The sequence below is a fragment of the Macrobrachium rosenbergii genome, chromosome 4 (genome assembly GCF_040412425.1).
Source record: "Macrobrachium rosenbergii isolate ZJJX-2024 chromosome 4, ASM4041242v1, whole genome shotgun sequence".
Classification (NCBI taxonomy): domain Eukaryota; kingdom Metazoa; phylum Arthropoda; class Malacostraca; order Decapoda; family Palaemonidae; genus Macrobrachium; species Macrobrachium rosenbergii.
In genome coordinates, this window is record NC_089744.1 from 21,762,854 (window position 1) to 21,779,128 (window position 16,275).

Consider the following 16,275-nt stretch of genomic DNA (forward strand, 5'->3'; position numbering starts at 1 on the left):
ACAGCTGTTGCTTTCGCTTGGATTACGCTTAGTGGGATTGGAAACATTACCGAAGGGGAATGATGTAATATTAATTCCCCTTTCCATTAAGAGATTAAATGTTACTCGTTTATAAACACACAGGTACGAAAAAATTACGTTGGTTGCTGTCGTAGTCTCATTTTTTCAGTTAGACTCGATCACACTATACGCTGAACCAGTCTTACTGACTGGACTATGTGGCTAGTACTATCAGTCTCTTGTCCCAGTCACCAGTCACAGGAGCATTACCAGCCACGAGGCAAATTCCGGTGTATATTAACTAGACGCAATTGCAACGAACTCCATTTGTACTCAGTATGTGAGGAGGTCTGGAGAAGAAAAAGAATCCCCTCTTAGCCTGGTAAAGAGAATTTAACACACAGAGATAGATGTCAATGTCATATCTGGAATGAACGTGAAAAAAAAATATTTGAAAATAGGAATTATATTTCGCTTTTAGCTTTTTTCGTGTTATGTAAAAGAAAACTATTGTGCCGGCTTTGTCTGTCGGTCCGCACTTTTTTCTGTCCGCACTTTTTCTGTCCTCCCTCAGATCTTAAAAACAACCGGGGCTAAAGGGCTGCAAATTGGTATGTTGATCATCCATTCTCCTATAATCAAACATACCAAATAGCAGCCCTCTAGCCTCCTCAGTAGTTTTTATTTATTTAAGGTTAAAGTTAGCCATAATCGTGCGTCTGGCAATGATATAGGACAGGCCACCACGGGGCCCTGGTTAAAGTTTCATGGGCAGGGATTCATACAGCATAATTCCGAGACCACCGAAAGACAGACCTATTTTTCGGTGGCCTTGATTATACGCTGTACAGAAAACTCGATTGCGTCGAAAAAACTTCGGCGCATTTTTTAGTTCAGATTCTACCGTCACTTACCGCGCATGCGCCGCGAAGAGAACTTACCCTTTCTTTGTTTTCTATTTTACCCTCATTCAATACACAGTATGATACCCTCTTTGTATTCACTCGGGCAACCGGCACTTTCGTAAGCAGCTTCTAAAATTTCTTTACGTAATGCGGAGATTTTCAAAGGTTTCATGGACCACGTAATTGTGCGTTCATCAACGACTTGGCCGTGGGGACGGGATTATTTATTTAACGTTACCAGTCGCGGCAAATCTGCTCGTAGAGGTCAAGACCGGGAGACACAAGGTCAACCCAATTGGGTGGAGTCGCCTCCCACCTGGGGTAACTACGTAGGCGATGACGTATCTTCGAGGCACCCGCTCATTACGGCAATTCACCTGCTGACGCAATAAGGAGGTGGACAAAGCTCCGCCTACATGGGGGATTTTGGTGGGGGAGAAGTGGGCAGACCTTCTCTTTCTCTTGGCCTTGGTAGAGGTTACTTTTCGTTTACCGAAATTTCTGAATTAATTCAGTTTACTAAACATTAAAAGTTCTGGGAAAAACATACATATGTATTTTAAATCCGGCGGGTCTTTCCCAAACATTTTGGCATAAAATATTCGTTTTTAGTTTTCTGTAAAAGAAAACTGTTGTGCCGGCTTTGTCTGTCCGTCCACACTTTATTCTGTCCGTATTTTTCTGTCCACCCTCAGATCTGAAAAACTCCTGAGGCTAGAGGGCTGCAAATTGATCAAACATACCAAATTGCAGCCCTCTAGCCTCAGTAGTTTTGGTTTTATTTAAGGTTAAAGTTAGCCATAGTCGTGCTTCTGGCAACAATACAGAATAGGCCACCACCGAGCCGTGGCTAAAGTTTCATGGGCCGCGGCTCAAACAGCATTATACCGAGACCAAAAAAAGAAAGATCTATTTTCGGTGGCCTTGATTATACGCCGTAGCGGCTGTACAGAAAGGTCGGTTGCGCCGAAGAAACTTCGGCGCATATTTTACTTATTTTCATTCGTGTTTTGCTTCTAAATAGCTTTCTAATATCGCCTGGATCCACGTATGAGGGGAGTGCCGTCAGTGCGCCTCAAAAGGTGCGCTGTGGGCATTATATACTTAAGGTTCTTTGCAGCGTCCCTTCGGTCCCTAGCTGCAACCCCTTTCGTTCCTTTTACTGCACCTCTGTTCATATTCTGTTCCTTCCATCTTACTTTCCATCCTCTCCTAACAAATGTTTCTTAGTGTAATTGCGAGGTTTTCCTCCAGTTACACATTTTAGACCTCCTACTCTCAATTTTCCGTTCAGCAGTGCTGGGACGTATGAGATCATTCAGCGCTGAAAGGAAAAGTGAGAGAAAGAACTATAAAACAACTGTTAGAAGAAGGGCGAAAGTAAGATGGAAGAAGGAATATGAATGGAGATACAGTAAAAGGAATGAAAGGGGTTGCAGCTGGGGGCCTAAAGTGGGACTAAATCTCATATTCCGATACCAATTTCAGTTCCATACTTCCTGGATATTAAGGCTCCCTTGCCTTCCAATGCCTCTTTAAAGGTCTTTTAAAGGTCTTCCTCTACTAAGGACTATAGACTCTCGGTATCATATTAATTTAACTTAATCCTTACGGATTTCCTAGTGGATTTCCGTTACGGGAATTCACGCAACCCTCTCCTCTTCACGTGAAGGGGACTCGGACCCCTACTAGTTTCTCGTAAAAGGGATATTACAATACCCAAATGCTCGCGATTAAGAGTTATAAGCCGAATGCGTCGATACCCGGAAAGGATATTCTAATGCAACTCAAAATACCGAGTACGCTGATAATACTCTTTTAGTTTTCTGTAAAAGAAAACTGTTGTGCCGGCTTTACCTGTCCGTCGGCACTTTTTCTCTCTCCGCCCTCAGATCTTAAAAACCACTGAGGCTAGAGGGCTGCAAATTGGTACGCTGATCGTCCTGCATCAAACATACCAAATTGCAGCCCTCTAGCCTCAGTAGATTTTATTCTATTTAAGGTTAAATTTAGCCATAATCGTGCGTCTGGCAACTATATAGGACAGGCCACCATCGGGCCGTGGTTAAAGTTTCATGGACCGCGGCTCACACAGCATTATACCGAGACCACCGAAAGAGGCATCTATTTCCGGTGGCCTTGATTATACGCTGTGAAGAAAACACGTTTCTTCAGCGCATATTTTACTTGTGTGTGTGTGTGAGAGAGAGAGAGAGAGAGAGAGAGAGAGAGAGAGAGAGAGAGAGAGAGAGACAGGACTCAAGATCATTCCAAGAAAAATAAATCATGAGGGCAGAGAACACACAAAGGAACAAAAAAACATACATATGCGGAGACTGGATTAATGAGGTCGAGTCTTTCAAATATTTAGGAACAATGGCATCCAATGCTGTGTCCCCAGATTTCGATTTTAATAAAAGTCGGAATAAATGAAAGTAAACAAAAGATTTGGAAGTGGAATAGACAGAAATGTAACTGAAGGGACAAAAAACGAAATAAATCCATTGCTTCTCTGTTCACGAAAATCTTTATGCTCATTTTCCACAGAAAACTGAGAATGCCAAGGTGGAATTGGCACCAGGAATCGTATGTTATACCTCTTTTTCTTCTCAGCTTAATACCTAGTGGGGGTCGCTGTTTTTTTTTAATGAGCTACTCCAACTGCCTTAATCTTATGAACATTTACTCTCACAAGTTATTTCCGTATATTGTGATTCCTGCTTGAATGCTACAACCAATATGTACTCGTATATGCTACTGGAATAAACTGTGTATATATATATGTATATATATATATATGTATATATATATATACATATGTATATATATGTCATGAGTTGTGTCTTATATATCAAGAAATATCTCTTAATCTATAAAACATGTGTATGCTAAGTAATTCTAAACGACAATGTTCTGTTCATTCTAAATAACAGCGCACCGTCACTTAAAAACACCCTCAGATTTTAAATACTACTGAGGCCAGAGGGCTACAAATTGGTATGGTGATCATCCACCCTCCAATCATCAAACACACCAAATTGCAGCCCTCTAGCCTCAGTAGTTTTTAATTTATTTAAGGTTAAAGTTAGCCATAATCGTACTTCTGGCACCGCTATGGGTACCAACAACACAGGCCACCACCAGACCGTGGCTGTTTCATGGGCTGCGACTAAGAATTTCATGGGCCGTGGCTAAAGCCACTACCGGACCGTGGCTGAGTTTCATGGGCTGAGGTTGTACAGAAAACTCGATTGCACTGAAGAATGGTACTTCTGGCACCACTATAGGTACCAACAACACAGGCCACCACCAGACCGTGGCTGAGTTTCATGGGCTGCGACTAAGAATTTCATGGGCCTTGGCTAAAGCCACCGCCGGACCGTGGCTGAGTTTCATGGGACGCGGGTGCACAGAAAACTCGCTTGCGCCGAAGACACTCACTTCGCCGCATTTTTTACTTATTTTATATATTCTACGTGGTACACCCATATACTAGCACTGGTCACACTCTAATGAGAACTTACTCGTAAAAAAAAAGAAAAGAAAAAGAAAGTTCCTGAAAATCAGACATATAGTATAGAAGGAAACTGCTTCAGATAATGGAAGCGTTTCCTTACTGCCATTTCATCAGCGGTTCCAAGTGAAATATGTAGCCTTCATACAATAAATCAACGACCTAAATATCAAGAAACTCTCGAATACCTCATTCAAAGAAAGAAATAGAAGAAAAGAAGAAGTTCCTGAAAATCAGCCATATGGAACAAAACTGCTTCAGATAATTGAAGCATTTCCTTACTGTCACTTCATCTGCGATTCCAAGTAAAATATGTAATTCCAAGTAAAATATGTAGCCTTCATACACTAAATCAACGACCTAAACATCAAGAAACTTTCGAAATACCTCATTTAAAGAAAGAAATAACTCTCCTTTAAAGGTTGGTGTTGAGCAATGGGAAGAGTCTGCCTGTGGAAAATCCGAGAAAGGAAAAGATTTCCCCTGTTTCTGTCGGGACTGTTCCAGGACAATGCCTGACGCTCCCCCGTGACTCGATGGAGTATTGACAGCCTGGTCCTGTTCAGCTGTATCAGAATGTCTGTTCCTGTATTAAAAGTGTCTGGATAAATATGGGAATAATATTATGAGTTTGAATATTATACATATATTATAAATGTATAGTATATTTATATGCATATATATATTATATACGTATAATATATATATATATATATATATATATATATATATAGAGAGAGAGAGAGAGAGAGAGAGAGAGAGAGAGAGAGAGAGAGAGAGAGAGAGAGAGAGAGAGAATATCAGAATATCTGTTCGTGTATTAAAGCTGTCTAGATAAATGTGGGAATAATATGATTTTGAATATTATACATATATTATAAATATATAGTATATTTATATGCATTTATATGTTATATACGTATAATATTTATATATATATATATATATATATATATATATATATATATATATGTTACGCAAAATGTGGATAATTGCCAAATGTGTACATTTTGCGAGAAAGTTGCAAAATGTACACATTTGGAAATTGCGCTTGCCAAATGTAGATAATTATCCACATATGGCAAAATTTTGCCATTTTTAAAAAAAAAGCAACGGCATTTTGCCGATTGTACACAATAGGCAGAATGAAACAAGAATCAAAGAGAATTAGTATTTATTGTTCAAACTGAAAACACTTAAATATTGCTACAAGAACGACCAGGGTGGCAACGAGAGTTACATTTGAACAGGTTATTTGTGCAGGAGCATCTGGAAGTTGTGCAATTTGTTTTACAGGCACACTTCACATACCCTTGGCCTCCTGTGTACCTGGTTACAGCGGTTCTCAAAGCCATTTCAACGTCGGGAACCTCATCTGGGATGAGGAGCTTCTCCTTAACGGGGTCCATGTCAGCTGCCGTGTACCGGGTGGTTATGCGTCCTTCTCTGCAGCCTACCTGGTACAGGTCCTTGTCTCTCTGCAGTACCACAACCAGGAGGTTCCTGCTGTCACTCGGCCCACGATCAAACTCGGGAACTTTCAGCGTCGCGTTGTCACCCACTTGTAGGGCACTTAAGAGGTGTTTCGCTCTCCTTGTCATTCTAAGTGCGGTTTTTTCTTGGCCGGCTGCAGCCAGTTGCCGAGCTTCAGCGAATTGCGGCGCCTCTTCTCCATCTCGTTCCTCTTCTCCTTCCTGTTCCTCCTCTCCTTCTTGTTTCTCTTCATCAGCCGCCCCTTCGGCTTCATTTTGGAGGATGGTGTCTAAATATTCTTCAGTTCTTATATTGCCGAGCATATTAGGTGGAATAACAGTGGATGTTAGGCCTACCTTGGGTTCGATCCCGAACATGACTTTAAACAGACTTGTTTTTATGGTTCCATGTTCCGAAATGTTTATTTGCCACTGGACAAAGTGGACCCCAACGCTCCACCTGCTGGACTTGTTTTCGTGCATCCAAATTTTTAATTTGTCTTGAATGACTCCATTCAATCTTTCAACTGCACCTTGGCTTTGTGGGTGGCGCGGCCGACCAGTGACGAGCTTAAGTTCAGGCCAGAGCGTAGACAACTCTGATATAACGGCATTCACAAACTCTCTCCCGTTACCCGAGTGCAGGATAACGGGAGCGCCAAAGGTCAAAAATATTGGGAGAAGCGTGTTAGCAACCTTCCTCAAAGCACACTATAAACTTAAATTCACTTTCCAATCCTTTCGCTTCCGAATAAGTCGGTCATCGTCACCAACTCAGAGAATTTCGAATCTTTTTTTCCTATTATAGTCATCGCTGGTTTTAGGCCCTTCCTTTTCAATTTTAAGCAGCTGAGCTATCCACTGTGCACGTTTCTCTTTCCGAGGAATGACCACATTGTCATTCTTAGACTGTAATAAGTTGTCCAACTTCTGCTCAAACTGCTCTTTAAAGTCCGACATGCCATTTGTGAGTTGGTAGGACAGACCTCTGTAGTAGCAGGGAAGATGAGGTGGGCGAGACGGTAGTTGCTACTGAGCTGGTAGATCTGGTTTAACTGCCCTCCTCCTTGCCCAACTGCACGATTTCAGCTCGTAAACAAGAAGTGTTTCATATTAGTCTTAGTCTGAGAATTTCGAATCTTCTGCTCAAACTGCTCTTTAAAGTCCGACATGCCACTGGAACAAAAAAAAATCTGTTAACATTTGGCAAAATGCTGTTGCAAAATCATGTTAACATTTGGCAAAATGTCCTTGCAAAAAGTAGAAAAACTGCCAAATGTGTACATTTTGCAATCAATTTTGCCTATTGTGCACAATCGGCACCAAGCGCTGCAAATTGTACACAATAGGCAAAATTAATTGCAAAATGTACACATTTGGCAATTATCCACATTTTTGTGTATATATATATATATATATATATATATATATATATATATATATATATATATATATATATATATATATATATATATATATTAACTTTATCACATACACAATTGTTCTGTGCATTAGTAGAATTACTAAAAGGACCTCATTCAAACTGGATGGTATTTAATGGAGTTTTTATTCAAAAGTTACAAGCTTTCTTGGACAAACAGTCCACATTATCAAGTATCCGAGAGAGAGAGAGAGAGAGAGAGAGAGAGAGAGAGAGAGAGAGAGAGAGAGAGAGAGAGAGAGAGAGAGAGAGAGAGAGAGATTGAACTGTTCTAAGGTACCGAACCCTTCCATCCCAAACAATGATTTTATCAAAAAGTTAGCCAACAATAGCATTTATAGCAGAAGCCTTCCATTTCTTATTCATTTACCCACAGCTCCTAAGCCGCCATGAGCAGGTATGCCCCTCCAACAACTTACATAAAAAAAAAAGGCTTCGCCCATTCGGAAAAATGCAATAACAACAAATACAAAGTTATTATGCCCCCCTCTACAAGCACTGACCAGTCACTGGAGTATATTATAATACTGAGATTTCCTGTCAGGTGGCTCCAAGGTAGCCATCAAGAGAATTACCATATATGCGCGAGAAAAAAATACCTTTTTGCCAAATGTAGCGTTTGAACATGAAAAACCAAACTAAATCATTGTTCTCTTGCTAAGGGAGCACCTTATCGTCACAATGAGGCATTGTGTCGACGAGCACTATGCAAGGGACGCTGAATTCTAATTGCATAGAATGTATAATTTAGGCCAAAGGCCAAGCGCTGGGACCTATGAGGTCAATCAGCGCTGAAACGGAAATTGACAGTAAGAAGGTCTGAAAGGTGTAACAGGAGGAAAACCTCAAAGCAGTTGCACTATGAATCAATTGTCAAGAGAGGGAGGAAAGTAAGATGGAAGAAAAAGTATATGAACGGAGGTACAGTAAAACGTGAAAGGGGGCCGAAGAGACGCTGCAAAGAATCTTAAGTAATGCCTACAGTGCAGCGCAGGAGGTGCACAGATGACACTGCCTCCCTACAGAGGCTGAATTCTTATTCATTAAACTGATTTCATTGTGTTCTGATACGTGAAATGCTCACTTAGTCACCCACCTTTCCATATTCTTTTTGTATTTTTTTAGTTTTCTATAAAAGAGTACTTATTGTGCCGGCTTTGTCTGTCCGTCCGCATTTTATCTGTCCGCACTTTTTTTCTGTCCGCCCTCAGATATTAAAAACTACTGAGGCTAGAAGACTACAAATTGGTATGTCGATCATCCACCCTCCAGACATCAAACATACCAAATCGCAGCCCTCTAGCCTTAGTAGTTTTGATTTTATTTAAGGTTAAAGTTAGCCATAATCGTGCTTCTGGCAACGATATAGGATAGGTCACCACCAGGCCGTGGTTGAAGTTTTATGGACCGCGGCTCATACAGCATTATACAGAGACCACCGAAAGATAGATCTATTTTCGGTGGCCTTGATTATACGCTGTAGCGGTTGTACAGAAAACTCGATTGCGCCGAAGAAACTTCAGCGCATTGTTTGCTTGTTTTTTAATGTAAGAATTCCCTCGCCAGTCTTTCTTTTGAAGTGCCGTCTTTTCGTCGAATTGCTGAGAATACAATCGCATTATTTCAAGACTTATTACTCTGATCTTGGAAACTATATTATATCCGTGTTACACAAGCTGATGAATCAAGGACAATGGATTATAAAGATTGGGTGAAAGAAATCATTCACTGAAGGTTCTTGCAATTCCAGAGAGTTTATCTCCGATTTAATTTATGCAGTGTTTGAAGCTCAAAGGTTTGCAGTAAGTGTTCTCTTCTCAAGTTTCTGAACAAAACGAGCAACCGCCAGTTCCTGGAAAACGACGGAGGCGCTCAAACAATCTCGTTTGTCAATGTCTTTCACCTTTTTTTCCAACATACGATACATAACATCTGAAACCTTGTCTTTCAACTTGAAACCGTCTTGATTTTTTAACCTTAAAGGCAAGGTTTCTGATAATTTTTGTTCGAATACCATCTGAAAAAGCACAGGTGATTGGCGTAGCTCATCATATATTGGAAAGAGTGAAGAGAAAAAATGACAAAATAAGGAATGTCTGATCAACTTTGAGCAATATCCAAGAAATGGCGATTATATTGCAAGACTAACTCTCTATGCCATTAGAGGTCTATCTTAAACTGATTAATACCCAAACCTGAGGGAGAATTTGTCCATTCTAACCACTATGAACAGATGCCTTAGACATGATACCTGAGGAAATTGTCCGACTTCGTAAACTGACACCGTTGGCACTCTAGATATCTGTATGTTTTTTCTTTTGCGCTTTTAACTTAGGTACCAATTTTAGTACGATTTTTTTTTTTTTTACATATTTATGTACGTTTCTTTTCGCTTCAATCTTTACTCTAAGGCTCTGATGTAGTATAATTCATATTATCGAGTGGACTTAAAGTATGTTCTAAAAATTAAACGACTTCTAGATTTTCAATTTGAGAATAAATGTTTATGAGGAAGGGAGACATGCTACTATACGGGAAATAACGAATATTTCATAATTATGTAGAAGAGATAATGATGAAACGGGATGGAGATGGCTTGGACATGTCTGTCACACCACCGAGGGGAGAATAATAAGCGACCATGTTAGCTGGGCTCCTAAGGGCACCAGACAACCTAGATCCCGTTAGGGGAGAACTATGAACTAGGAGGCTGGACACTAGTGGAGATTTGTAGAAGTGAAAGCACAGGAAAGAAAGACACACACATGCGGAATTTCACTTCGGAATTTACGTTAAGGATATGCTCTTTTCCCCTATGGATGAGATGCCACCAGAAGGACAGAGCCATCTACTTTACCACATAGAATGAGGTCGCCATCCCCACAAGCTCATATATAATGCAATTTCTTTTCCCCAAGCTTTTGCGTTGCTCCTACTGCCTTCCTTGATCTTCCCATTAAGAGGCTAGCCTCAAAATATCTCAGAGTTATTTTGAGAAATTTTTGTTTTTAACCAAAACATGCATTAAACCATAAACACCGGATTACATCAACATCCAAGTGCAAGAGAGAGAGAGAGAGAGAGAGAGAGAGAGAGAGAGAGAGAGAGAGAGAGAGAGAGAGAGAGAGAGACTTCCATTTCTAAGAAGTGCTGTTATTTCCAAAACAAATATCAAACCACACGCAACAAGCAAATTAACCTGTAGTACACCAACCCGATCTTGCCGTTATTTCTATACACCAAAACCTCCACCACGAAGGGAACACAAACTAAGCTACTGTGAAAGGACAAACAAACAAACAAACATACTGAATAAAAAGCCGTAATCCAACAGCACAACCGTCCTTTGGTTCCTCCGGCAAAGGCCTAATTCCTACCCTGAAGATCCTTCAGCTGGATTGACGACGAGAGGAACCACCTAAATTTGGCGGGTCTGTTTACAAAGCTCAAAAGCTACTTTCTCCACTTCTTCTTCGATCCCCTTCAGTTACTTGAGACCCACTCAACACAGAGACGACCCCGAGGCAGAAGCCACTGCGCCGTTTGTGGTCGGCGGATATTCGACGCTTGATGCAAGCTCTGTTCTCCTCAAATATTCAATGAATGATTATTCATTTCAGAAATATCGTAATTTAAGACAACATTAAACCCAATATTATCATTTAAGACAACATTAAACCCAATATGAAACCCAATCATTCAACTACTTTTAAACAAAGCCATTCATGTAGGACTACTAGAACCCTTGTACAGGCAAAAGCCCACCTTTGTTCTTCAGTCTCTATTTCATAGGCCTAAGCTGTAAGAATCTTTGCATATAGATAAATCATTAGATACACATATATATAATTGCCTAAAGAATTATATTAAACGAAAACATTACATCAAACATAATGATCAAAGTAATAAAGAGTAATAGTCAAGGACCTTGGGTTTCATTCTGAGAAACCCAGGAACATCGACAAAGCTAATCGTCTCCACAGTGCCTACAGCATACTCAAAAGCACCCTAAATGATTTGTGGAATGCTCGTTTGAAGGTTCTTACGCTAATAAATCATGTTAAAACTCACCTTTTTTACACACTTCATCTCATCTCCTTCATCGAAACCTGTGTACAATTCTGTAAATACCAACTCACTTGAAACTACTTTCTTCTCAGTAGTCACTGGACATACAAAATGCTGTAACGGCTACCATTATATCATTAAAAATATTACTTGATTATGGTGATTATTTACATTAAAAAGTGTAACTATTAACGGACTATATGCCTAAATATAATCTACGTACTAGAATTTAATAAACAAAGCTGGTAGCGACTACACCGATAATATCATATGATACATGTATAAGAAAGCCATTCATATATATATATATATATATATATATATATATATATATATATATGTATATATATACAGTATATATATATATATATATATATATATATATATATATATATATATATATATATATATATATATGTGTGTGTGTGTGTGTGTGCAATAATATACAAGAACTTTTAATGCTGCCCAGTAATGCACAAAAACTATACATGAATGGCTATCAGTAATACTGTACTATGGAATTATATCTTTCAGGGCTGAAAAAAGGAACAATGAAATAACAGGGCTGAAAAGAGGAACAATGAAATAAAATATCAACCAATACCGCAAGTACAACAGCGAATGTCTGGGGTTGCCGATATCCAGCCCTGGGCCAGTCCCTGCCCCATCGGTCGGGACTTGCAGTCTCGACTAACTCTTATATTATACGTCTAACAAAAAAAAGAAAAAAAAAAACTTGCTGTCTCGACCAACTCTTATATTACATTTTAATAAAAAACATTTGCTATCTCGACCAACTCTAATATTACAGTTTTAACAAACAAACAAAAAAAAAGCTTGCTGTTTCGACCAACTCTTATATTACAGTTTTAATACAAAAAAAATTGCTATCTCAACCAACTCTTATATTACACTTGAAACAAAAAAACTTGCTCTCTAGACCCACTCTTATATTATAGCTTTAATAAAAAAAAAGTTGCTATCTCGACCAACTCTTATATTACACTTGTAACAAAAAAAAATTGCTCTCTGGACCAACTCTTATATTATAGTAGAAAAAACACTGAAAAAAGGCAACGACTACAAACAACAAGGCAGTGACTTGCCACAATACGCACATGAATAGCAATAAGTATCCTTAAACATATAAAACAAGTAAAAATTGCTCCTTCAGCGCAATCGAGTTTTCCGTACACCGTACAATCAAGGCCACCGAAAACAGATCTATCTTTCGGTGGTCCCGGTATGATGCTGTATGAGCCGCGCCCCATGAATCTTTAACCCCGGCCCGGTGGTGGTGGCCTGGCCTATATCGTTGCCAGACGCACGATTATGGCTAACTTCAACCTTAAATAAAATAAAAACCACTGGGGCTAGAGGGCTGCAATTTGGTAAGTTTGATGACCGGAGGGTGGATGATCAACATACCAATTTGCAGAACTCTAACCTCAGTAGTTTTTAAGATCTGAGGGCGGACAGAAAAAAGTGCGGACGGACAGACAAAGCCGGCACAACAGTTTTCTTTTCAGGAAACTAACTAGACACGTCAAGCCAGTCATGTACCTCATGTGGAACGTCAGTTTTGTCAAATAACAGGTCGATGGTGTTTGGCAGAACCATTCCACGTCAATACATCAATGCCAGTAATGTTGAACTTCCGATTATTCCACCTTTAAAAATATTACATATCCATCTTGACATACTTTAGAACAGGGAACGACAAATAGGATATTTTTCTTCTTTAGCATAAAGTCATCTGTTTCTATTACAACGTTATTAATATCATTTATAATACTTTTAGCGACAATAATAATATTACGGATGAAAAGTGCAGGTGGTGCTACCAAAATCACATTCTGCTTTATACATCTCTACATAATAATAATAATAATAATAATAATAATAATAATAATAATAATAATAATAATAATAAAAGGCTCTATTTCTCATAACAATATACTACAGTGAATTCTCTACATAAAGGTTAAACTACAAAATACTAAAGGAGTAGATACAAAAAAAAAAAAAAAAAAACTACAGGTTTAATACACGTGCTTTCAACAATATTAAGCGTATGCTAAACCCCTCCATATCCCCAAAACAAAATTATCACTGGTCATCGTTGGCCCAGCGTTCGACTCTCCGACCAGCCAATGAAGAATTAGAGGAATTTACTTCTGGTGACAGAAATTCATTTCTCGTCATAATGTGGTTCGGATTCCACAATAAGCTGTAGGTCCCGTTGCTAGGTAACCAGTTGGTTCTTAGCCACGTAAAATAAACCTAATCCTTCGGGCCAGCCCTAGGAGAGCTGTTAATCAGCTCAGTGGTCTGGTTAAACTAAGATATACTTAATTTTTATCACTGGTCATCAGCATGTTCGTGAGGTTTCTTACAATAATTTTACAAGCTCGCCACTGCTTTGCGTCTGATCTCATTGAATGTTGGTACACCAAGCTGAACGAAAAATGAGAACCCCGTAGGATGTAGCACCATCAGTGCACCTCATGCGGTGCACTGTAGGCATTACTCATGGTTCTTTGCAGCGTGCCTTCCTGAGGCCCATAACTGCAACCCCTTTCGTTCCTTTCACTCTACCTCCTTTCATATTCTTCTTCCATCTTACTTTCCTAAACCCTCTCCTAACAATTCATTCACAGTGCAACTGCTTTGAGGTTTTCCTCCTGTTACACCTTTCAAACCTTTTACTGTCAATTTCCGTTTCAACACTGAATGACCTCATAGGTCCCAGTGCTTGGCCTTTGGCCTAAATTCTATATTCAATTCAATTCAATTCAGCAAAAATGGGAGATGCTAGATCGCGATGTCAAGTTAAACAACCTTCTGATACTAACATTAAAACACATTCTTAACTTGTCAAGGTTTGACATCTTCACTATAAAAACAAGGGATACATAATAATAGAACGTGCAAAAACTCTTGAAAAAAAGGCATTTCACAGCAGCTGTGCTTTCTCAGAAGTTCTGCAGTGACATATATGCTCTAATGCACAAACCCCTGCGCAAGTTTGCAACACGATTGTCATCAATGTTATCAGAGGTGAGGATGAAACCCAAATACTTAATTTCTTTTACATATTCAATTGTAGTACCATCAATGTCAACATGATTCTGTGGCAGCTCATTGTTCTTGCAGTTGCTGAAAACATTGAATTTCACAGAATTTATGTATTTAGAGCACTCATCGACCAGGCACTGCAAATCACTCAGCGGTGGACAAAACACCGCAATGTCATCAGCATAGGTCATATGGTTGGCAATCTCACAACTCACTACTTAGCCTTTCCGATAAAACATCACTATGTAAGCTGAAAAGATTGGCTGACAACTCAGAGCCCTGTTTTACTCCACAAATAACACTAAATTCTTCCGGTATATCAGTACCCCATTTTACATTCATTTTTTGAGTCCAGTACCAGTATTGACATGTCAATAAAGCAAAAATATATAGGAGTTTTGCGTCTACTGTATTCAATAATCGCGTTTTTCAGAATAGCTATGGCTATGTCAGTTCCATGTTTTGCCTTACATGCAAACTGACGATCTGAAGTAGACAAGAAAGCTGAACATTTTATAAGTAACAACGGCCTCTAATACCTTTGACAAAACCGTTGAGAGAGAAATTGGTCTATAATTACTTAAACTGCTGATGTCACCATTTTTATCCTGCATGATAGGAACAATCATAACTCTCAACAATTCTTCAGGGAGAAATGAGTGACAAAAACAATTAAAAAGCAAACCCAATAAAACGCACAACACAGGGTGGGCTAATATAATGAGCTGAGCAGTTAATCCATCATGACCAGGACTGCTATTTGCATTTATTTCTTTAATTGCCCATTTTACATCATCAACTGTGACCTCGAAATGACCACCTGCCTGGATGAGTGTGTTTAGGATGCGAATCATCATTAAATATAACCTTATAGCGGCTTCTCCACAAGTTACAAACAGCATTACTTCTAAAGGCATTCTCAACACATTCAGGCAGCTTAGTTTTAATAATATTCTTCTTGTTGCTAATTTCCTTCCAAAAAAATTCTTGAGTTCCCTTTTAAATTAATCGCAGTCTTCCTATTTACGATGTTTTCCCTTTGCCTTTTACAGTCTTTCAAAGCTCACTTAAAACGTAGTCTTGAATACGTCATATCCCAGTATATGGGACCAAGGCGAGGTTTACCATTGTCCCTCCACCATTTTAACGGTCCTTCGACTCGCGGTGATCGTCATATACCAATTCACTCCAATCAGGGATCTTCCCATAATTAGGTTTTGATCATAATGCACTGCCTGACGACAATAAGACTGTCATGATATTATTTTATTATAATAATCACGTATTAATGATCTGTGTTCCAAATTTCGACAGACGGGGTCTCGACATGAAAAGGATTCAATTGGCAAGGGAATACGCTTTAATGAACTTTCTGTTTTAACGTAGCCTACTAGTCATTTTTATTACGGACAGCATAATTTATCGAATTATTCAGTTCTAAAGTTGTCATAGGTGCCTAGTAGGACAAATCGATGGAAACACACAATGCATCGTGGTCGGATCCAATTCGGTCATGAATCGTTTGGATCCGCTGAAACTTCCCAAACAGAGACGTGGGGCAAACAACATGATCTAGCCACCGGGTGTGGCCCCCCGTGGCATCACCTTCCCAAGTGTAAGTGTCCTGTGGCAGCAACTACACACCAGCTACACTATAGTTATATTAGTATTCACTGCAAATTTGAATAAGCTCTTCACCAAATCTCGACTGCGGATGGGCATTGAAGTCACCGGTAGCAATTGCACAGTTATTAATGTGATCTTCCATCATACAGTGTATCTTAGCTAAATATTCTA

At 39.3% G+C, this 16,275-nt stretch overlaps 3 protein-coding genes across 3 annotated transcripts in view; 1 reads left to right on the plus strand and 2 right to left on the minus strand.

The window, feature by feature from the left end:
• LOC136831188 (carbohydrate sulfotransferase 11-like) overlaps positions 1-16,275 on the minus strand; it is a 139,346-nt gene that overhangs the window by 88,297 nt on the left and 34,774 nt on the right. The gene's annotated exons all lie outside the window — the stretch shown is intronic.
• LOC136831204 (uncharacterized) overlaps positions 1-16,275 on the plus strand; it is a 68,888-nt gene that overhangs the window by 11,071 nt on the left and 41,542 nt on the right. The window lies entirely within an intron of this gene.
• Positions 5,616-6,269, minus strand: LOC136837034 (uncharacterized). Its single transcript, XM_067101590.1, has one exon. It carries the CDS (start codon positions 6,267-6,269, stop codon positions 5,616-5,618), a length of 654 nt encoding a protein of 217 aa, XP_066957691.1.

Bases quoted from the DNA above. Each gene is read 5' to 3' on its own strand.
- LOC136837034 (XM_067101590.1), bottom strand. From the start codon at position 6,269: ATGTTCGGGATCGAACCCAAGGTAGGCCTAACATCCACTGTTATTCCA.